We start from the raw sequence: 24881 nt of genomic DNA, 5'->3' as shown, positions 1-24881 counted from the left end.
AGTGGCACAGCCTCCCCTCTCGCCCAAGCTGGGAACTTGAAGTGCGCCCTTTGTGTGGGCTGAGTACACCCTCCTCTTGTAGTTGAGCCTTGGTTGCTGTTGGCAGATCAATGGGAGGGATTTACCCAGGCCAATCAATTGCAAGGACTGGCTGTGACCACTGACCACCAACCTCTGCTCTGTGTGGAGGATCAGCTGTGCAGGGGCAGGGTGGTGGTGCTCTGATGTGGTCTGTAGCTGTCTACTCGGTGCACTGGCCTTGGGGTTTCCCAAGTGGTCCAGGCCATGGTCAGCCCTGACCTGTGTGTTGCCTGGGGCCACCCTGCCTGTATTATACAGCAATCTGAGATGGCTGTCACTTGTACTGGGCTTGGAGATTCCCAGGTGAAGCCAACCTGTGAATCTAGGCTGGCTGCCGTTAGTTCTGGGCGTGGAGTTCACTGAGGCCAGCTGTTGCTTGTTTGATAGGATTTAAGAAGTTGTGAAGTGTAAGCTAAGACCAGCCATTCCTATGGAAAAGCAGCTTGGGTGGGCCTATAAGTTGGGTGGGGCAGAGTCTCTGGGGACCTCCAAGGTGGGTCAAACAGTGTTAGTCAGGTTGATAGAATCTCAGATATGGTACCAGCTTGCTGGCTCTGTGTGGGGAGGGTTTAGAAAATGGACAACAGCCTCTGTTCATTGGCCAGAATTTCCTGACACTGGAACCCTGGGCTGTGGAGCCTGGTGTGGGGCTGGGGCTTATTGCTCCTGAGATAGCTCTCTGAAATTTTTATCCACCACATGTGGGTGAGGGACCAGCCCGTTCTGCATCTGCACCTCTCCTTACCAGCCTGGAAGGATGTGGTATCGTCAATTCCGTAGTTGTCAGACTTCCATTCAGCTCGATTTCTGATGGTTCTGAGTGATGGTGGTTCTATATTTTACTTGTAATTTTGATGTGGTTGTGTGAAGAGAAAGCTATGTCTGCCTGTGTCACCATCTTGACAGGAAGCCCTAAGTTTTCTGTTCTGTAAAATGGGCACAATAATAATAACCCCCTTTTTGAAGTTGTTGTGGGGTTATAGGAAAGAATTTTATAGACTTAGAAAGTTTAAATAGGCCCTGGCTGGTGTGGCTCAGGGGATTGAGTGCTGGACTGTGAAGCAAAGGGTCGCCAGTTCAATTCCCAGTCAGGGCACATGCCTGAGTTGCAGGCCAGGTCCCCAGTAGGGGGCATGCGAGAAGCAACCACACATTGATGTTTCTCTCCCTCTTTCTCCCTCCCTTCCTCTCTCTGTAAAAATAAATTTTAAAAATTTTTAGAAAAGAAAGTTTAAATAAATATTAGCTTATATTATTTTCAGATGCTGATGACTTTAGCCTCCTGGCTACTCAAAATTCCCTAATTCAGCTTATTATAAAGACCTACCCTCTTTTTCTGGGGCTTCTTGCTCTCATGGTTTTAATTGTTCTCTGTATTCTGGTGATTCCCAAAACTGTATGTCTACCCTAGACTTCTTTCCTGAGCAGAAGATCCATGTACCCAGTTGCCTTTTACATCTGGTCTGCAGAGCAAGAATGGCTATTGAACTCTTGTAATGTGGCTCATCCAAATAGTGATGCACTGAAACTGTAAAATACACAACAAATTTTGAAGACTTTAGTAAGAAAAAAAGGAATGTAAAACATTTTATGATTATGTTGATTAAATATTGAAATGATAATTTCTATATATATTGAGTTAAATAATGTTTATTATTAAAATTAATTTCACCTGTTTGTTTTTTTAAAAATGTGGCTTTTAGGAAATTACATATGTGGCTTGCATTATATTTCTTTTTATGGTATGTTCTATATATATCTACATGTATATTTCTCATATGGTTCTTTTTTAAAGATTGTATTTATTTTTAGAGAGGGGAGAAAGGAGGGTGAAAGAGAAGGAGAGAAACATTGATGTGCAGGAGAAGCATTGATTGGTTACCTCACACACACCCCCAACTGGGGCCTGGCCTGCAGCCCACGCATGTCCCTTGACTGGGAATCCAACCTGTGACCTTTCAGTTTGCGAGCCGGTGCTCAGTCCACTGAGCCACACCAGCCAGGGCTCTCATATAGGTCTTAAGTTTTTTGAAATTAGCCAGTACAGAATTGCTTACTCTCCCCATTCCCTTCTCCCTCCCAAAGTTCAGTTTCTCTTCTATTCTTTTACTCAGTGAATTGCTCTATTTATGCTCCCAAAGCCAGAAATTTTGGAGTCATCCTTGGTTCCTCCTTTTCCCATGTTTCTCATATTCATTGGTTGTAAAATCTTTTTATTTCTACTTGTTTAATAACTGTTTCATGTGCCTCTTACCATTGCCATTTTCATTACTTTAGTCAGTTTGTTCTTTAATGATTTGATTTTTTCACATTTAGATCTCTTGTACTCAATATAAAAAAATAGAATTCTACCCTATTATAGTACTATTATGATTTTATTTTAAAAAAATGTAAAATATTTGCTTCATCTGATTTTTTAAATTTTGAAGTAGGACTGGATCTTTATTTTTTTAAAAATAGCTATGCAGTGTCTTACCATTTATTGAAAAGCCCATCTTTACTTTACTGATTTGATATGTTACTGTTAAAATTTACCAAATTCACAAATATATATTTTTTCCTGAATGTTCTACTCTGTTTTATTGATGTGTATTGTATATCTGTACATGTCCCACTGCCATTCTGTTTTATTTGTTGTTTCTCTACAGTGTATTTTGATATTAATTTAGGGGGAACGGGCATCTAGAATGCTGTTTTTCCTAACCAAGAATATGGTCTGGATGTTTTTCCATTTATTCATGTCTTTTGTGTCTCAAGATAGTAATTTGTTTTTATTGTACTTTGATCTTATACATAAGTTATTTCTACATATTTTAGCTTTTGTTGTTGATATTATTAATGGATCATTTCTTCCATTGTGTCTTTTAACTGGCTGTGTTTTGTATTTTATCATTACTGTTGTCAGGCCTTAATAATTTATTACTTGGGTTATTGTAAAAGATTACTAATTGGTCTTCCTTTATTTCCCCACACTCCTGCCAGTGATATCTGAAACACAAGATATTTATCTTTCACTCCTTAAAGTCCATTAACTCTTTAGGATAAATGTCGAATAAAGAATAAAGGTCAAGCTCCTTAGCATGACATAAAGGTTGTCACCTGGACCCTGGTAGTATATCCACCTTTATCTCTGGCGTCAATAACTATAGCTCCTTATTTTATATAATATATGCCTCTTAGTCTGAGTGGTTTCTTCAGTCATACCTGTTCAATGATTAAATTTACAAATCTGAATAAAATTCTTTATTTAACAATTGTGCTTTTTTTAGTGAGGATGAGGATGATGACCTTCAGTATGCTGATCATGATTATGAAGTACCACAACAGAAAGGATTGAAGAAACTCTGGAACAGAGTAAAATGGACAAGAGATGAGGTGATTATCTGATAAGGTTTATTCATTTCATACCTTTATTAATGCTATTATAGATGTGAAAAATATTTAAAAACAAAACAAGGAAAGTTCTCTATTAACTTACACATTAAAATGATCTAACTTATACATTATTTCTCTTCAACTCAAGACATGAATAGTGGATTGATATCGAGACTGATGGGAACAGTATAGTAAATGGGAGAACTTGTAGAGGCTTTAGTCCCTCTAAAAATGGCCACCAGATATGACATGAAAGAATTAGAGGATTATTTATATTCAGGGATAGAGAAATAGGGTGCGGGAAAGCTTTCTAATATTCATACCTATTTTAATAGGATGATAAGTTAAAGAAGTTGGTTGAACAACATGGAACTGATGATTGGACTCTAATTGCCAGTCATCTTCAGGTAAGTGAAGCATTATATTTCTACATAGATTGGATGATTTAGGAAATTGGGTTAAATTTGCTGTTTTTTAAAAATGTGTCTATATTGTTTTAGATTTATGTTTCCTTCCTAAAAACCTCTTATTCTGGTCCTACTGTAGTTGCCAATGGCTTAGAAAATCTGATTTTCTAGTAATTAGTTTATCTACAGGGTCTAAAAAGATATCTAAAACAAAAATGATACTAAGTTTGGTTAGGGCTTTAGAAATAATTGCTGATAAATATTAAAACATTTTGAGAGAAGTTAACTATTTGAATATTTGATAGCTAATTAATAAAATCAGAAAAGTCTCTATGGAAAAGTTTGTCATAAAATGCTTACCTTTTAAGGTGTTAACTGATTTTTTAAATGAAAACTTACTGTTCACCGTATTACTATTTACATATTTTTATTAGCATGTAGTTTTATAATTTACAAAGTATTTTCATATATATGACTTTTATTTGCTCCCTTTGGATTTCAGGAACCATGTTACATATGTTCTTTTCATATTGTTATGATGACTTTTAGTATAACCTTAAAATTGAAACCAAATGATGGAAGGAAAAGTTTTTTAGTCAGTCTGAATTGTGTTCAAATGTCAGCTTTACTAGCTTAGAAAAAAAAATTTTTTTTTTTGCTTAGAAAAATTTTAACTTCTTTGATCTTTGGCTTTCTTATCTATAATATGTAAATAATAGTACTGGTTTTATAGTATTTTTGTGAGAATTAGAAATATAAGATGTTTGGCACAGTTCCAGACATTTAGCAGATGTTCAATAATGGAAGCTAAATCCACAAAGCTATTTACATTAATTTTATCAATTTAACTTCAATGGTATAATAGGACATAAGATAAACAGAGAAATGCTACAAGAACATACAGGAACAACCTGATTATTTTGAAGAAACCAATAGCCTTAAAATGCATCAGCATTAATGTACAGAAGCCAAAAATGAAGCTCCATTTGAATAAAAATGTGAAGTCCGCTAGGCACAAAGACAGAGCTATTAGTAAACAAAGTATTTGTATCTATTATCCCTTTATATACTTCTAAATGATCTATAATCATGTATGAGGTCTGTCCAGAAGAAGTCCAGCCATTGTTAATATAACGAGAATTTTTTGTGCAACATCAATGTAACCTGCCAACGAAGGGGAATGGACTGGAATGTGCATGCATGAACAATGACAACTTTACTGTAGTAGTCAGTGGAAGTGATAGACACAATTGAGTGAGCATGTGTACTTTGTGTCTGTCGCATTCAAAATGACTGAGTGAGCAGAGTATTGAATCTGCATCAAAGATCAAGACCATGTTCAGTGTGTTTTTTTGATTGGGAATGTGTTGTCCGTCATGAGCACACCCATTCAGGCCAAACAATAAGGAGTACTACCTCAATGTTCTCCATCAGTTGAGACATGTAATATGACAAAAACAGCTGCAGCTATGGGCAGCTTCATCATGACAAGTGCCCGTTTGTACATCATGTCTTGTGCAGTTTTTTTGGTGAAACATCATATCACTCAGGTGACTCAGCCTGCCAACAGCCCAGATTTGCCACCCTGTGACTTCTGGCTCTTTCCAAAACAAAAATCACCTTTCAAATGGAGGAGTTTCAGACCATCAACGAGATTCAGTGAGGACCCAAAATGCTCACTTTGAAGGGGACTGAGGCATCATTGTTTTATGTACAATGTTCCTTGTATCTTCTTCAATAAATGTCTCTATTTTTCATATTACATGGTAGGATACATTCTGGACAGACCTCATATATTAACGAACATTTTTGTAAACTGTGAATTGCTAATGAAAACATGCTATTGTTATTATTGTCATCATAAAACATAGGAGTTACTGGGTCATGAATTAACTAAAATAAGGCTTCATTTATTATTAATCATTTTTGGAGTTTGAGATGTTTTTATATAAGCTTTTTCATTTTTCTTTTAAGCTTCAACAATTAAATAATTTAACTGATACATAAGGCACATCTCTTATGTATATATGTTTATTTTTTTCTTGATAACTTGGGAGGGTCATCACTTATAAACAATCTTTAAGTACCATTCAGAAGTCTAGCAGTGTCTTTAGGAGTTTTTTTAATTGTATAGAGTTATGTATTGCTGAGTTATATGAGTTCTTTCATTTGCTTTGTATAGTTTTCTGTTTATTTCCTTTATTTCTCAACCTTATATACATTTTTTTATGGCTAGTTTTTGTATTATAGCTTTGCCACTTGCTGTTTTATAAGGCATAGTGTAGAGACAAATACTTCAATTTCAAGTACATATTGTTTTATTTGTAGTCTTAAGTTGTGCCACTACTTTAATTAAAAAAGAATTCGGCCTGGTGACTGGTGTGGCGAGCCAGGTCCCCAGTTGGGGGCATGTGAGAGGCAACCAATCAATGTTTGTTTCACACATTGCTGTTTCTCTCCCTCTCTTTCTCCCTCCCATCCCCTCTCTCTAAAAATAAACAAATAAATCTGAATTTTAAAAAAGAGTTGGGACATAGGCATGTAAAAGAAATACTACGTATTTAAAGAATACTGCTGGATATATTATTCTTGAAGACTGTGTTTTTAAGGTTGTAAGACATAAATTTTGGAAAACAGTTATTCAATAACAAAATCTTCTAAATTCTTTCAGAATCGTTCTGATTTTCAGTGCCAGCATAGATGGCAGAAAGTTTTAAATCCAGAATTGATAAAGGGTCCCTGGACTAAAGAAGAAGATCAGAGGGTAATATGTTCATATTCTCCCCCTTCCTCCCCGCTGTGTAGGTAGATTAGCTTTTTTTCTTGCTTGTACCTTATTCTGACATATCTGACATTTAGAAGTATACATCTAAATTACTTTGATTTTGTTCTCTGGGTGCTCTTTGCATAAGAATTGTAAGTTGTGTCTTGAAACGTAATTTTTAATGAATTGAGTCAAACCAAGTTTATGTAGAATGAATTATTTGTATAGAATTTCTGAGAGTTTGGTTTGTGAGAGTAAAAAATACTATCAGTTTAGCACCTTGTTTAGAGCTTAGGTTAGTAAAATTTAGGGTTTAGTTTGTTTTTAAAAATTGAGTTAACATTTTAAAAACAATTTTATTTTATCTGATAGCATTATGTGTAAGGAAGTCATTCTCAACTTTCCCTTTTGACCTATAATAGACCCTCAAATAAGATAGATAACAAAGCATTACATTTCCAAAGTGTTGGATAATTTAGCCAAAATAACCCTTTGTATTAAAAAAGTCTGAGAAGAGTGCAATAATTCCTGTCCTCCATTTGGAATTACCCTTTAGTTCATGCCCCTATGGCATAAAAATTGTTAATGTAGTTGGAGAATTAGAGTATTTTTATTTCCATTAAAAAAAAAGTTACTTAATTAAGCTCAGAATTGATTTGATTTACCTGATGGATAATGATAAGTTTTAAAAAGTTTGCGCTTGATCCTTTCAATTTGCGAAAGGAAGAAATCAAAGGACAATAACTGTAGATCCTTCCTATTTCCAAACTGATTTATTTGGCTTTCAGCTGAAGTTTCTGTTTTTGTTTTTGTTTTTTTTAAGATGTAAAACTAGAAAATGCATAAGTTTCAACATTTTCACTGCTATTTTAAATGAAAACTATTTAACTTACAAGTTTAATTAGTACCTTGTATTTTAAATAAGTTTGGGATCAGTTTTTGAACTGGGCAAATACTGAAGCAGCATTTATTGGTAAATTGTTTTTTATTTTTAAGTTGTAGTTATGGCTTGGATTTAATGCATTTTTTAAAAAAGTATTTATGTGTTATGTTTTTATCATTCTGTCAAGGTAATGCTTTTTTAAACTTTGTTTTTCTATTTCTTAGGTTATTGAATTGGTTCAGAAATATGGCCCAAAAAGATGGTCTTTAATTGCAAAACACTTAAAAGGAAGAATAGGCAAGCAGTGTAGAGAAAGATGGCATAATCATCTGAATCCTGAGGTAAAGAAATCTTCCTGGACAGAAGAGGAAGACAGGATCATTTATGAAGCACATAAACGGTTGGGAAATCGTTGGGCAGAGATTGCCAAACTGCTTCCTGGAAGGTGCTTATATAAATGTATATAGATTTTGCTGTATTTAAACTTGATCTTTATTATGTTACTGTTAAATATATTTGCAAGTACCCCATGACTTTTATTTATAATTAAAATTGAGACTATATAATACAAGCAACCCTTTGGGTCTATTTATAATATATCTGTGGTAAGGAATATAATTACTTTTTAATGAAATATTTTATAGTAGTAATTCATGCAATAAAATGATAGGCCTTTGAATTATGAACATTTACCACACTCCCCAAATTATGTTTACATATCAACACCAGTCAGGCAGATGGTCTTTTTTCAAACTTGGTTGGAATGGAATCTGAATTGAAGAGATTTCTTTTGTATTGGATTCTGTGCATAAGCCCCCCAAAAATTAACAAATATACTGGCTGAAATAAACTATGAAATTACATGAGAGAAAATGTAATTCTTAATTAATTATGGTATGATCCAAATCATGAGAGTATCCATGTGGCTAAAGTACAGAATTTCCCTCAGGGGTATTGATATGCTGTGTACACTATATGTTGCACTGGGTAAAATATTTCCTAGTAGTACAATAGACCAACAACCTTGGGAAAATCTATGCCTCACTTAGAAGATACGCATTTTTTAATTTTTGTAATCCCTATCTGTATAATACTTCCTTGTTTAATACAAAAACATAAAATACTTGTGTATATATTCTTAATTAATCTTCATATACTTATGAAATACACAGAGCAAACATTGCTATTTTCATAGATAAGGAAATTAAAGCACAGTGGTAAGTTTTTTTTTTTCAAGTTACTGAACCTGGTCTAGGAACTTTTGATGTTTTTAATATCTTACATCTTTTTACTGTGGTGCATAGAACCTGGCCTAGTACCTTGATATAAATTAGGTTCTAAGTAAATGTTTATAGATTTTATGAAAGATGGAATTTATTCTACAAGTATCTGTAGGTTGAAGATTTATATAAGGGAAACTTAGGTAAAAGGGGAGCCCATGAACTTGCTTCCACAGATATTTTATTCTAAGTAAGTGAAAAGTAATACTGGGATTCTGTAATTTGTGGTTGCTTTTCACAACCATGTTTGCTCCTGGCTTCAGGGTCTTTGTCCTCACTATGCCCTTAATCTGGAGTGCTCTTTTTTTCTGTTCTTGTATGGTTGGTTTACCCTCGTCATTCAGATCTTAGCTTCACTGTCACCTCCCAGAGGTTTTACTGGACTACCTAATCAAAATTGCCCTTTTTACTCAATTTTCTTGACTTAGTTTAATGATCTTCATTGCACTGGTATATTTCTTATTATATACTTTTTCTATTCTTCTCCATTCCTTCTGCCTCACTTCCAATGAGAATGTAAATTCCATAAGAAAGGGACTTTCTTTGTCTTCTTTACTGCTATAGCTCCAGTGCTTAGAACTGTGCCTCATATAGTAGACATACAGTTTGTCTTTTTAATTAAACAAGTATCTAATTTTACATAAATGCTGTAAAATGCACTTTATACATTTTATACAGTATTAAAATTTGTGGGATCCCTTTTTCTTTTAAAATTATAAACTTTCATTTTACAGAACTGATAATTCTATCAAAAACCATTGGAATTCTACTATGCGAAGAAAAGTGGAACAGGAGGGCTACTTACAAGATGGAATAAAGTCTTCATCTAAACTTCAACACAAACCTTGTGCAGCAATGGACCACTTGCAAACCCAGAATCAGTTTTACATACCTGTTCAGGCACATATTTTTAATACGCTTATTATTTCTAAAATTTCTAAGTTGCTATATGGGAAGGTGTTTGATTTCTTAATAGGACAAATACAACATATAGTGAGGGGAATAGACATTTGAATTTCTAAGCTGAAAAAATAGTCCATAACTGCTGTTAAGTAATTAGTGGAGGTTTATCTCTACTTGTTTTGATAAATATTTTGGGAACAAACTCATTAAAATGTTTCCTTTTATAGATATATGTAATTTTTATATATAAAAACTTAGTATGTACCTTTCCTAATACTATCATTTTTTGAATCTTTGTTTATGATTTGAAACTAATGATTAAATCTGCTTTAACATCTATTATAGTTTAAAAAAACTTTTTGTAATTGTAGTATACCTTCTCCCTAAGATGTATGTGTATATAAAATGGTTTAAAGGAGAAAACAGTAAAATAATATCTAAGCCATCATTTTGGAGGGTGTGGTAAATAACTGGTTCTTTGATGGCATTCAGTTTTGCTTCCCCCTACTAACCAGCCAGTTGAGTGACTTCAGTCTTCATGTTCATTAGAGATTACCCAAGTTCATAATGGGGCAACTCTATATTCCTTACAGTGCATTTTCCCACCTGTAAGAAATTAGTTTAGTAGCAGTTTTCATAAGGCTTGTTTTACATTTCCCTGTCTAGCCATCTGTCATGCCATTGTTCATGTTGAGCAATTCTTGGTTCTTGCCACAATGTAAAAATTAAGTCAGGAGTTAATGGTACCTACCAAAAGACAAAATTTGGCTAGGTGTTAAAAATTTATGCTTTGTTTGCCTCAGAATTGATTTTATTCCATTAAATGGACATTTTTAAAGACATAATTTTAAAATAAAGTAATGACATCTTAATTTACGAATCGGAAGACATATGAAGACATTTTAGTTATCTGCTGACACTCAATACCTGCAGGGCTGTCCAACCAGCAATCCGCAGGTCGCATGCAGCCCAGCCAGGATGGCTATGAATGCAGCCTAACATAAAATCTTAAATTTATGTAAAACCTTTTTTTTTGCTCATCAGTGTTCATTAGTATTTGGGTATTTAATGTGTGGCCCAAGACAACTTTTCTTCTAGTGTGGCCCAGAGATGCCAAAAGGTTGGACACCCCTGCTAGGTTTTTATTGTCTGTTACTTTACATTTTTCTTTAGTGTACTATATTTCAGCAGCATAAACGGAAACATTCTTCTGTCTTAGAAAGATTACTTAAATTTATTTTTTTAACTCATAGAAAGATAATTTTAAAAAATTATTTGGGGTCAAGGGAATATTTAACAGTCTTAAAATATATTGGAAAGATAAGGATATTTCTTGTACTTTAAGAATTGTTTCCCTTATGTTTAATAATTCTTGAAAGATTTATATATATTTCTTGTATATTTATAGTTCAATTCATTTAAACCACTAAAAAGATAATTCTGTTTTTTACTTGAAAGAAAAAAAGATTGATTTGAAATCTATCAAATTGTTACAGGTTTTAATGAAAAATGTGAGAAAGCTATATTTCTAATCCATTAGAGTTACCAAGTTGATTGATAACTGATGCTAATCAACTATTGTGAAAATTAAGTCTAAGGTTAGAAGTTATGTGTAATGATTCCACATTAGTGATTTAGGGTAGGCCATTATGGGAAATATACAATATCATATTTAGATTTATATTTTAAGGTTTTAATAAATACCTTCTCATATTTCTTTCTACCACTGCATGCTAAATTTGCATGCAACTCCAAAATTCTTATTACAAATGCTTTAGAAAAGAAGAAGAAAAATTCTTTGTCTATTGTCGAAGTATTAAAAAGTACATGAGTGATTCTGATTTTTTTCTAAGACAAGCACTATAAGGAGCCTCTATTTTCATATCTTTCTACCTAGAGGTTGCCATGGGATGGTGGTAGGTGTAAGAGATGTGAACATTGAAAAATTTGTTTTAGTCTCCATCTCTGTGAGTGCCTTATAAGGACTAGTCTCTTCCTCTGAAAGATAGGAACACAATTACTTTGTCTTCTCCAGGAAATAGAGCAGTCCTAATAGCAGATTTTAAAAAGCACTTTGTGGATATTGTAGTTAATAGATAGAGTGATTGGCTGATAAATCTAAGCCGAGTAATTCTCACATTTCATCTAGAAGATAGATCTTTCCTGTGTTAAGACTTCTAATCAGACCCTGATAAAAGAGATGTACTTAGTAGATAAGAAACTATTGTTGGTGTGAACATTCAAAGTTAACAAAAATACTTTCTGACTTTTTAACATTGATATTTTATCAAGAGTTTTTGTGCTTTGTCTCAGATTTTAAAGTGTTATATGTACAACATTAATGATTTAATTGCTTTTAGATTCCGGCCTATCAGTATGTGTCACCTGAAGGCAATTGTATAGAACATGTTCAGACTTCTGCCTTTATTCAGGTAACCTTTATTTATAATAAAACATAGGAAATGATTTCAAACATTTTTGAAAGTCTAATAGTGACTGTTTCCTCATATGTAAAGCAAAGACATAAACAATACTATCTGTCCCATTTACTTTGAGTATTACAACATTAAAGGAGAATGTTTGTTAAGTGGGTTTGAGAAACATACACTATATAAAGGGAAAGTGGGAGACAATACCAGTAAGGTGGTTCTTTTATTTTCCAACTTAATGTAGTCAGGTTGTAAGTGGACATAATTTTGCTAAATTGGTTAAGAATATGTACTAAGATTTAATCAGTTAAAACATACTCCAGATGCAAATTTTTAAATTGATATAGATGATGAAATATATATTTTTTATGCATTTAAATTTCCCCAATATTTTCTCTCCCATTGTAAATATTACCATCACCTCTTTAGATTCCAGAGGGATTGTGATACTAGATATTTGGGATCTCGTAGTATTAAGCTTTAGAAAAAAATAGATTTTATGTTGTGTAGAAGAAAATAAAAATTAGAGCACTAATAATAATAAATCAATTGTTTAAATAGCCTGTTTTTTATTTAACTTATTTTAGCAACCCTTTGTTGATGAAGATCCTGATAAGGAAAAAAAAATAAAGGAACTTGAGTTGCTTCTTATGTCAGCGGAGAATGAAGTTAGAAGAAAGCGAGTTCCATCGGTAAGAAATTAGGTTAAGTGTTTATATTTTATTGTCAGAATCTTTTATATACTTTTATAATTTTCATTAGCATTGACTTTTGTATGTCAAGAATTAGAAAGCATATTCATTATGACTTCAGATTTTTATATAGACTAAAAATAGTCATTCTGATTTGCAGCTTTAAGGTTCCTGTTTTTTTTTTTATTGTATTTTTTCCATTACCATTTAGTCCTCTTATATCCTCTGTAATCACCACACTGTTGTCCATGTCCATGAGTACTTTTTTCCTTTTTACTCAGTCCATCTACCCCTACCCTCCCCACCCTTAGCTGTCATCCTGCTTTCTATGAGTCTGTCTCTATTTTGTGTGTTAGTTTTTGTTCATTAGATTCCACATATGAGTGAAATCATATGGTATTTGTCTTTCTCTGATTGGCTTATTTCACTCTGCATAATGTTCTCCAGGTCCATCCATACTGTCGCAAAGGGTACTTCTTTTTTACAGTCAAGTAGTATTCCAGTATGTAAATGTCCTTTAGTTCTTTATCCACTCATCTACTGATGGACACTTGGGCTGCTTCCATATCTTGGTGATTGTAAATAATGCTGCAGTGAACATAGGGGTGCTTATGTTCTTTCAAATTAGTCTTTTGGGTTCCTTCAGATATATTCCTAGAAATGGGATTCCTGGGTCAAAAGGCAGATCCATTTTTAATTTTTTGAGGTATCTTCATACTACTTTCCACAGTGGCTGCACCAATCTGCATTCCCACCAACAGTGCAAAAGAGTTCCCCTTTCTCCACATCCTCAGTACTTGTTTGTTGATTTATTGATGATAGCTTTTCAGACCAATGTGAGATGATATCTCATTGTGGTTTAATTTGCATTTCTCTGATGATAATAGTGACGTTTAGCATCTTTTCATGTGTCAATTGGCCATCTGTATGTCCTCTTTGGAGAAGTGTCTATTCAGGTCCTTTGCCCATTTTTAAATTGGCTTGTTTGTTTTTTTCATGTTGAGTGTTGTAAGTTCTTTATAAATTTTTGATATTAACCCCTTATCAGATGTATTGGCAAATATGTTCTCTTATTCTGTGGGTTCTGTTATTTTGTTGATGTTTTCCTTTGCTGTACAAAAAGTTTTTAGTTTGATTTAGTCCAATTTGTTTGTTTTTTCTTTTGTTTTCCTTATCTGGGGAGTTATATCCAATAAAAATGCTATGAGCAATGTCTAAGATTTTGCTGCCTATCTTTTCTTCTATGATTTTTATGGTTTTGGGTCTAACATTTAAGTCTTTAATCCATTTTGAATTTATTCTCATGTGTGATGTAAAAAGGTGGTCTAGTTTCATTTGTCTGTGCATATCTGTTCAATTTCCTGAACACCATTTATCAAATAAACTATCTTTAGCCCATTGTATGTGCTTGCTCCTTCTGTCAAATATTAATTGACTATAAAGGCGTAGGCTTATTTTTGGGCTCTCTATTCTGTTCCATTGGTCAATCCATCAGTTTTTATGCCAGTACCATGCTGTTTTGATTACTATGGCCTTATAATATAGTTTGATATTAGGTAGTGTGATTCCCCCAACTTTGTTCTTCTTCCTCAGGATGACTGTTGCTCTGCAGGATGCAGGACTTCCTGTGGTTACATATAAACTTTTGAAATATTTGTTCTAGTTCTGTGAAATATGAAGTATTTTAATTGGAATTTCATTGAATCTATAGACTGCTTTGGGTAGTATGGACATTTTAATGATGTTAATTTTTCCTATACATGAACACAATATGTGCTTCCCCTTATTTGTATCCTCTTCAATTTCTTCAGTGTATTGTAATTTTCTAAGTGCAGGTCTTTTACATCCTTGGTTAGGTTTATGCCTAGGTATTTTATTCTTTTTGAAGAAATTGTGAATGGGATTATTTTCTTAATCTCCCTTTTTGTTTGTTATTGGCATATAAAAATGCTATGAAGAAAAAGAACATTTAGATTTTATCCTCTCTAAAGAAATTTTTATATGGATGTTGGGTTTTGGTTACCAGGTGTGAAAACTGTTGTCTGAGATTTGGTTGCTGAGAACAACTATTAGTATTAAATTAGGATAAATAGTAATCATTATAGCAAAGTTAAACAGGCTATTGTAGATGGATTAAGAGAAAAAAAAGTTTGTACTTAAGTGAAATTTAAAAATTTTTAAATCCTGAGACTTTTTACATTTAAGGAAGGGTTTTCCTTGGTTTGGGGCTGAATGAGGGATGGGGAACTAATACAGAATTACTAAATAGAATAACTTGAGATCTTTGAATGTTATTATGAGTTAATTGGTGATATCTTTATATTATTTAAAAGAGTATTAATAAAAATGATGCTTGTTAGTTGTAATAGATAAGATATATACCATAGGGAGAGTAGTTTTTGTTTTCAAACTGCAAAAACTATGGGCAAATAGGAAGACCTGAAGAGTACTTATTTTAAAATTAATTTTGGTTTTATTAAGAAGCTACAAATAAATAGTTATGGTTAGAGTCACATAATTAGATCATGTTTAAACCATTTTTTTATTTTTCAGATAGTAAGTAGTTTGTCATTTTTAACTTAGCAGGAAAATATAACTACCAAAAAAAATTGACATTTTGCATTAAAAAGGGGAAAGGTTTTTTTTTTGTTTGTTTTTAAAAGAACTAGCTATCTAAAATCCACTCTCGTAAAGATCTGGTTTGTAAGGAGATTGGAGATTCTAGATTTTAGAGGAAAGTTGCTATACCCAGCAAAATAGCCTCCATACACATATAAAGTATTTATTGTTAACAATTATATGCTAATAATAGCTACTGTTTTACTGAGTATCCATTATGGATGTGTTATATGAATTTTTGGTAATCCTTATATTAACTCTGTGAAGTAGGTGGTTTATTGTTAGGGATTTGGATTCACGTGTATATGATTATAGACCTCTATGATTTGAGAAAGAAGAAATAAAGTCAAGATATGAAATTTAATGAAAAAAATTCAATCAATTTTGAGGAAAGAAAGTATATTTGCTATGATATTTTTTAGCTGAAATGTTGTAAAGTATGTTGTTATAGGAAAAAGAACTCTTACTTAAAATACAAATTTTATGCTTAGGTTGAGAATGACAAATAATATTCAAATTTCTTTTGTACTTTTAGCAGCCTGGAAGCTTTTCTAGCTGGTCTGGTAGTTTCCTCATGGATGACAGCACATCTAATACTCTAAATAGCCTCGAGGAGCACACTAGTGAGTTTTACAGTATGGATGAAAATCAGCCTCTGACTGCTCAGCAGAATTCACCCACAAAGTTCCTGGCCGTTGAGGCAAATGCTGTGCTGTCCTCTCTACAGACCATCCCAGAATTTGCAGAGACTCTAGAACTTATTGAATCTGTAAGTTTGAAATTCTGAGATTATCAAAAGCTTGATCTTAGTTACATGGCTTCATGTTTAGAAACTCAGTTTAATGGGCACTGACCAGTTTTATGTTAAGCATTACTTTGTCATGCTTAATTTCACTCTTATATTTTGCAGTGACTTCTGGAAAAAATATATAAATCTTTCTCAAGTATGTACCTTGTATAGAACTTTTTTTAATTTAAAATTTACCATTTCATTCTTCGTTATACGAGTTGTATGAATATGCTAGAGATAGTTGGGAACTAGAGAAAACTGTAAGGAAAAAAATTAAAATCTTCCATAAATCAAGAATTAATAATCTGAGGTATTTCCTTTCAGGCTATGTTCTATACATATGAAACATACATATTCATATATTTTAAGAGCCCAATATACACTTATGTATCTGTGGATTTCCCCCCCCACATATCATGAGCAGATATGTTTCCTTAACTGTTTTCTTAAACTTGAATTTTAATGGCTTCATAGTGTCCTGTCCTTTGACTGTGACAAAATTTTTTTACCCATTGTACTCTTCTTATTGGTAATGGTGTACAGTTTTTCAGTATTACAAATTGCAGAATGTATTATGTAAATCTTTGTGCAAAATCATTGTTATGTCCTTGGGTTAATGAATTTCTGGATCAAAGTGTATGACTATTTTGAAGATGTCCCCTACACATTACCAAATGATTATGTAGAATTTAATGGTATTTTTCTGATGTAGAATAGAGTGTGAAGTTTTATGATGAATAGTACTCTTTGATAATAACAAAATAATTTGTTCCTTTTATTTATAATATGTTGACAGTAAGCTTTAGCTAGTGAATTAGATGGAATATTATTTTGGACTATTCCAAATTGGAGTCGTGGTAAAACCATAATCTGTTCCTCTCAAATGATCCTGTTTAAAAAAAGATGAAGAAGGAAAGGAAAACCTGTTCCTATTGATAAAAATGAAGTTAATTATCTGTGGAAATCATCCCAAGTTCAAGATCAGATTTAACTAGTTTACGACATTAACTTTAAGAATTTAATTTATTGCAGGATCCTGTAGCATGGAGTGATGTTACCAGTTTCGATCTTACTGATGCTGCTGCTTCTCCTGTCAAGTCCACTCCAGTTAAACTTATGCGAATTCAGCACAATGAAGGTGCCATGGAATGTCAGTTTAACGTCAGCCTGGTACTTGAAGAGAAAAAAAACAGTTGTAATGGTGCAGAAAATGAGGCTGTTCCTTTAACATCCCCAAATGTGGTCAAGTTTAGTACTCCACCAACCATTCTCAGAAAGAAGAGAAGAACACGAGTGGGCCAGTCCCCCAGCAGTGAACTTAGTGATGGTTCATTCAGTGATGGCAGTAATGCAGCATTAAAACACACACCAGTGAAAACACTACCATTTTCTCCTTCACAGGTAGTAGTGTTGTTTCTATTTATCTTTCCAAATATTGATGAGCTACATTAAATTACATCTTTAATATCCTTGCTAGCAGTTCATTGCTTCCATATCATATAAAAATGGATAACATACTTAAAATGAATACATGAACATGCTCAGCTCTGATAAATCAGAATATATCTCCCAAAGTGTAGTAGTGCCATTAGAGTGTCTTATAATTTTTAAATGTGTAGTCCCACATCTTTAATGGGACTCATCAGGAAATAGGCCCAGAAAGGTAAAATGTTTTGCCCAAATTATCTAATGGCAGAGATGAGCTTGATATCAAGTATTCTGACTACCCAATATAGATAGATAGATGATAGAGAGATAGATAGATAGATACTGTTCACTGTAAGAATTTCACGTCAGATTTTTCTAGGGGTATCAAGAACTACGTGCTTTTTCCTATAATAATGTTCCTGGCTGCAGATATTTATATTAGGGCAAACTATACCTCTCTTTTTTAATGAACACTATGTTCTAGGCTGTGTGCTAAACACTTTTCTTATAGCATCTCAGTTAATCCTCTTTCAAAAAATCTTAGGAGGTAGGTGCAATGAAATTCAGAAGTTAAGCAAGTTGTCCTGACATAGGTTAAAAAGTTTTATGGGAGTAGGAGGTTTAATGGTCAAATAAACTTGGAGGGTGCTGAGATATTACTGGAGATATTTTGATGTTAGGAATATGAGGAAGATCTGGCAGGACACAATCACTATGTTTTCTGAAAATTGTGCCTTCCCTGCCCTTCAGGAGCTGTCATTTACGTAGGTTGCAATGTGAATAGTGCGACCCCCCACCCCACCCTTGCCCTCAGTTACACAGATCCTAGAGGAAGAGGAAATGGGCTTGGGCACACTAGCAATTTTCTATTTCTAGAGCTTTACACACTAGCGATTTTTGTTGAAGTGTAAAATCCAAGGTTGAAAAGGTGAGGCATGATTATAAAGACCTTATATCCAATGGCAAAGAGCTTGAATTTTATGCTGTAATTGATGGGCATTGCTGCAGGGTTTTACAAGGGCTTGATTGCTAATCTTAGGGGTAAGTATATTGCCAACATTAGGACTAAAAATGATAGAGCTAGGACTCATTCCAGTTATAAATAGCCTTACAGCAATTTCCACTTCTTCCTACCACTGCCTCTAATCTGTTGGCTTCAAAAATAAATTACTATTTCACAATTGCACATAAGTTAAAATCCAATGAGTAAAGTGTGTCATTTGGAAAATGGACTATACGATACCAATTTTGGCTGCTCAGAGGTTCTGAGCTGTATTATAAGTAAGCACATTTGCCAAAGAGCTGTATTTCTCATCAGCAAAGCATTATTCTGAATCCAAAGTATTCTCATAGGAAAGGACACTGAAGATCATTTACTAATAAACTAATAAAACTTTTTTTCGGCTATACTGTTGTAGAAATCTGTTACATTTAACACAGCAGCTATTTATAGTTTCTAGATTCCTATTTGATAATATACTGTTTTAAAATTTTTTACTGTTTTGTAAATTTTAAATATGCGTTAAGTGACTATTTCTTGAATGCCTGTTCTAATTTCTAGGAAGGCAGTAATGAACAAAACAAAAATTCCTGCCTTCCTGGAGCTAATTTTCATGGAGTGGAGTGTAAATGTGTTATTATTGGCAATCCTTTTCTAAGAGAAATTGGAACATAATTTGAAAATATTATCAGTTTAATTTGTTATGCAGGGATATTGATGCTCTAGAAATTGTCTTTAAACTCTCTTTTGTTTTTAGTTTTTCAACACATGCTCTGGAAATGAACAAGTGAATATAGAAAATCCTTCATTTACATCCACCCCTATTTGTGGGCAGAAAGTTCTCATCACAACTCCTCTTCATAAGGAAACAACCCCCAAAGATCAAAAGGAAAATGTAGGGTAAGTAGGTATTAAATAATTGTGTTTAAAAATAAGCCCAGAAAGCACAATTTCAAGAGTAGATTATTAGTTTTTTGTCCATTTATGCATATATCATAATCCCTATCTACATGGGACTTAGAATTGAAAACAAAATCGTAACCTTATGTTTTATCCCCAGGAGGCTGCAAACCAGCAAAATGCATTTGTTAAAACTTTGAACTCAAGCATAATGATGTTTTTACTGCTTTTTTTCCACATTAGTTCTATTTTCTGTTTTAAGATCCTTGAAATACAGTCAACTAATTATAGCCTTTAATCACATCTACAAAATACACAGGGGAAAATAAAGAACATTGATTGGAATAAGAATTAGTTTAAACAGGCATACTTTACAGTAGGACTGTAATGTTTAAATGAAGTGTATATATATATATATATATATATGCAAGAAAAGTATGTGCTTTTTATCATGACTTTGCCTTCCTTAATTCATATGAAGTCAAATTTTGACTGTAACAAATATCTAAATGATTGAATAGGTTTAGAACACCTACAATTAGAAGATCTATATTGGGTACCACACCAAGAACTCCTACTCCTTTTAAAAATGCACTTGCTGCTCAGGAGAAAAAATACGGTCCCCTTAAAATTGTGGTATGTATATTCTTTTTATTTTTAAGAATTTTCCTAATGTAATAAAAACACAGATTTTGATTTTTATCCTTTATTTTTAATATTTTAAAAAAGATATTCACTGAAACTGATAAAAATTTTATCTCTTGATTTGTAAGTTTGAATTTGTGTTCATCTTTTTTCTTGTAGATAAACCTTGGCTTGGCTTGTTTGAATTTTTACTTTCTATCTTCTAGAGAAGGCAAATCAAGTGTTAGTGGAGCTCTATTTTTAACACTAAAACCACCCTTTTAGTAGCTTCAGTAGTGGTTACCTGTAATGGAATAAAATAACTTTAATATTTTGATATACAAAGCACTTTCTAAATAATATTTTTTAAACTGATCAGGATATCTCTTTAAGGCTTAGTTTCCTCTTCTGTTCAACGGAGATCATAAAACACACCCCAGGGAGTTCTTGGTGAAGATAAAAGAGATAATAGAAGTAAATCCAGTGAGGCTAAGTTTCAAGTACAACATTATGTGCTTTATTAGTTGCTGCTATTAAAATAATTTTAATAATAGTGCTAGCAATAGTCGTTCATGAATAGAGATGGGAAGTGTTTGTTATCTGTGCTTTCACTTACCAAATGTGAAGATAGTGCCACACTTCGGTCAATGCTTGCAATGTGCAATATTATTTTTGCTATAAAACTGGTTAGTTGATTAACTTTTGTATCAAGAGGGACTGGGAGAAAATTAAGCCATTAATGAAAAAGTATAGAAGATGGTTTTCTATATATGGGAAGAAAAGGAGTTGTTTTGAAAGACTTTTAAAAAACCTTTTAAAAAACAATTTAGTCACAGCCACTTGCCTTTTTGGAAGAAGATATTCGGGAAGTTTTAAAAGAAGAAACTGGAACAGACATATTCCTCAAAGAGGAAGATGAACCTGCCTACAAAAGCTGCAAACAAGAGGTGACCTTTTAATATTGTTTATTGTTAATAAAAGCCTTATCATGTCCAAGTGACTTTGCTATAATGTTTTTATTGTAAATTATTCATTCTAGCATACTGGTTCTGTGAAGAAAGTCAGAAAATCACTAGTCTTAGATAATTGGGAAAAAGAAGAACCAGGTACTCAACTATTGACTGAAGACATTTTAGATACACAGGTTTGTAAAGCATTTTTTTTTTAATGGTTGTTTTAAGTCCTAGTAGTTTTTATTTCTTACTCAATGTGTGGTCAATTCATTAGAGATTTATATAAAGTTTCCTTTAGTATTATTCTTCCTAATTCAGAAAGAAGCTATTAACTATTAGGAATATTTTTATTTGCTTCCTTACTTTTTATGTGTGGTTGGTTTTTTTTTTTGAGAGGAGCTGGGTCTTTTATGCATGATGTCAAAAAATGGTAGTCCTTAAAACTTTAAATTTCAGTATTTATCTTTGGCTCATTTCTGATAAATTTAATTTTACTGCATTACTAGAAAGTTTATTGGAGTCAAAAGCTTTCTTGGAGGGAAATGAACCAGGCTTCTCCTACTGCCTACTCAGTAGTCCCTCTATTTGTCTCTGTTTTTGAACTAGTTATTTTATTTTCCTCTTTCTTTTTTTTCTCTCTCAGTCAGAAAATATATTTACAACATCTTTATTAATGATACCATTATTGGAAATACACGACAATAGGTGCAACTTGACTCCTGAAAAACAAGATACAAATTCAACCAACAAAACATATACACTTAATAAAAAGAAACCAAACCCTAACACTCCCAAAGTTGTCACATTGGAAAAGAATCTTCAGGTATGAATTTATAAATTTCTTTTAGTGATTTTTGTTGTTGTTTATTCAATTATCACCTTGGTCTTACTGATCACAAATAATGCTTTTTCTTTTTAAATTTGACATTGACTATAACAGTAACTAAACATTATTTTGTCACTCAAACTAGATTTGGGTTTTGAGTGATTCATTCATCAGGGCACATATAAACTAAACAGTCTGAGTTGTAGCCAGAGACGCCTCTGGTGATTTCCTAGGCACTGTTTCACTTTATTTTTATTTTTCTTAATTATAATGGAATTTATTGGAGTGACATTGGTTTATAAAATTATATAGGTTTCAGATGTACAATTCTATAACACATCATCTATATATTGCATTGTTTGTTCACCACCCCAAGTCAAGCCTCCTCCCATCACCATTTATCCTGCCTTTATCCTCTTCTCCCTCTCCCTAACCCCTTTCCCTGAAGTAATCACATACTGATATTTGTATCTATGAGTTTTGTGTTTGTTTTTTGCTTAGTCCCCTCATCTTTTTCACCCAGCCATCCCCTCTGACAGCTGTCAGTGTATTCTCTATGAGTCTGTCACTGTTTTGCTTGTTAGTTCAGTTTGTTCATTAGATTCCACATATGAGTGAAATCATATGGTATTTGTCTTTCTCTGACTGGCTTATTTCACTTAGCACAAAACTCTCCAGGTCCATCCATGCTGTCACAAAGGGTAAGATTTCCTTCTTTCTTTTTATGGCTGAGAAGTATTCCACTGTGTAAATGTACCACAGCCTTTTTATCCACCTACATACTGATGGGCACTTAGGCTGCTTCCAAATTTTGGCTATTGTAAATAATTCTGCAATGAACATAGGGGTGCATATTATTTCATTTTTAAACTAAAGATATTGCAATCCACTTCTGGAACCTCTTCTCTTATAACAAATAAGTATATCCCTAATTGCTATCTTGAAAGGGTAGGTGGTTAGAAGCAGTTTGTGTTTGATTTTGTTGGCATAATGGTTTCCAGTGAACGTTTGGTTCAGAAGTTGTAGAACAAAATCCTTTTTTCTTTCTGTTGCTCTGCAGCCCTTATGTAGCTGCAAATGAAGGCTGGAAAATTTTTACTATGTTCAGCCCAAAGAATTTGAGAGTTCATTGAGGAGGAAGTTTTCTTTACACCGCAATTACAGCACTAGTGTTTCTTGAAATCATCTTTGGTGATCAAATATTGCCACCTCATCTCTATCTTGAACCACTGCTCTTCAAAGGGCCTTGTAGCATATTCTCTCAATCCATTTAAAATGATTTGATTTTCAAGTGTTTTACAAAACTTTTCAGGAAAATTTATTACATAGTAAGTCATACCTACAATGTAGTAACCCTTATAATAAGGGCAGAAAACAAATGAAACAAATGTAAACTTGACTGTGCTATGACTATATTTCCTAATTTGCAAGACATAAAGCATTTTTAGCTCATTTTTTGATGTTAACATCCTCTCAACCTTTTGTTAAATTTTTAAGCAGTAAAGACTGACATTTCTTTCCACGTTAAGACTGATTTGATTTGAGGGTGGAGAGGAAATTGTGGGGACAAAAATTTTAAACTGCTTCCACAATCTTGTAAACAATATAGAAATCTAAAAAAATGACCTTAAATTTTTCAGTATGTATTTTTTTAATTATGACTTAATAGTCACCACTTTTTTCTTTTTTAAGATTTTACTTATTTTTAGAGAGGGGAAAGGAGGGAGAAAGAGAGAGAGAGAAACACCAGTTTGTGAGAGAAACATCACTCAGTTGCTTCTTGCTTGTGCCCCAGCCATGCATCAGACCCACAGCCCGAGGCATGTGCCCTGACTGAGAATCAAACCAACAGCCATTAGCCTTGCAGGACAATGCTCAACCAACTGAGCTACACCAGTCAGGGCCCAGTATGTGTTTTTAAAACACAGCACCATTTAAAAAGAATCACAATACCATTATCCAAATATTTTTATAACTACTTATCAAATAATCCAATCAGTTAAAATAATTTACTTTTAAAAGTGTAATTTTGAGGTAGTATAGATAATTAAGTATTTTAGTAATTTTAACAATACTATTAATATTTCCTTCCTAGTCAAATTGTGAATGGGAAACAGTGGTTTATGGGAAGACAGAAGACCAACTTATCATGACTGAACAAGCAAGAAAATACTTGAGCAGTTACACAGCTACCGGCAGCACTTCAAGAGCTCTCATACTGTAATTGTTATTAAAACTGATGAAATGCCCCATTCCCTTATTATATTTTATACTAAATTAGGTTGCAATTAAATTTCTGTCAATTAATTGTTTTTAAGGTTTTAATACATCCCTAAAACAGTTTGCATTTTTTTTTCATACTTAGCAGGCAGAAAGTCAGGGGTAGGCAATTTCATAGTTTATTTTTTAAGAGATGAAATTTTTTAAAATTGTTTTTAAAAAACAAGATGAAAAAATTATATTGTAATCTTCATGGATATTCTAAAGTAAACTCACACATTTTCTTCAAAAGATATATGTTGTTACTCTCTTAATGCTGCAGTTTTGTTATAGATAGATTTATGTGTGATTTCTGAAGTTAGTCTATGTATGGGAAGCACACGTGTTTTTATGAAGTACTTTTGCCTGCGTGCTGATTTACTTAGGCTGCCATTTACAAAGAAACACAATGGAAAGGAAGTTAAAGGAAGGATAGAAAGTTGCACTACTAATTTTTGGTATTTTTCAAAAACAATAACTACAGTGTTAAATTATTTATTTGAGCATAGTACTAAAAACAAAAAGCAGGGAAAAAGGGTATTTTCCTTTGTAAAGAGTCAGTATTTTCTTCATAAATCTCAGAAGAGCTGAGAGTTTGTTGAATGTATTGTACAGCATGTAGGAGCAGAAAAACTTTGTAAATTGGAAAGAAGTCTGTTTTTATAATT

General features: G+C 33.0%; 1 protein-coding gene across 1 annotated transcript in view; it reads left to right on the top strand.

The window, feature by feature from the left end:
- Positions 1 to 24184, top strand: part of MYBL1 (MYB proto-oncogene like 1) — a 32039-nt gene extending 7855 nt beyond the window's left edge. Inside the window, exons 2-16 of the mRNA XM_054590044.1 lie at positions 3351 to 3456; positions 3792 to 3863; positions 6535 to 6627; positions 7735 to 7955; positions 9525 to 9690; positions 12054 to 12125; positions 12710 to 12814; positions 15969 to 16202; positions 17256 to 17624; positions 19409 to 19551; positions 20073 to 20187; positions 21006 to 21122; positions 21215 to 21319; positions 21772 to 21951; positions 24050 to 24184. Coding sequence (XP_054446019.1) covers positions 3351 to 3456; positions 3792 to 3863; positions 6535 to 6627; positions 7735 to 7955; positions 9525 to 9690; positions 12054 to 12125; positions 12710 to 12814; positions 15969 to 16202; positions 17256 to 17624; positions 19409 to 19551; positions 20073 to 20187; positions 21006 to 21122; positions 21215 to 21319; positions 21772 to 21951; positions 24050 to 24178 — 2227 coding nt within the window. The 3' untranslated portion in view covers positions 24179 to 24184. The remainder of the gene's footprint in view (positions 1 to 3350; positions 3457 to 3791; positions 3864 to 6534; positions 6628 to 7734; positions 7956 to 9524; positions 9691 to 12053; positions 12126 to 12709; positions 12815 to 15968; positions 16203 to 17255; positions 17625 to 19408; positions 19552 to 20072; positions 20188 to 21005; positions 21123 to 21214; positions 21320 to 21771; positions 21952 to 24049) is intronic.
- Positions 24185 to 24881: the final 697 nt, after the last annotated feature.

The sequence above is a fragment of the Pteronotus mesoamericanus genome, unplaced genomic scaffold (genome assembly GCF_021234165.1).
Source record: "Pteronotus mesoamericanus isolate MK-2021 breed Mesoamerican mustached bat unplaced genomic scaffold, CSHL_Meso_final scaffold_174, whole genome shotgun sequence".
Lineage (NCBI taxonomy): Eukaryota > Metazoa > Chordata > Mammalia > Chiroptera > Mormoopidae > Pteronotus > Pteronotus mesoamericanus.
The sequence above is the reverse complement of the archived record's forward strand: the minus strand, read 5'-3'. Positions and strand labels throughout refer to the sequence as shown.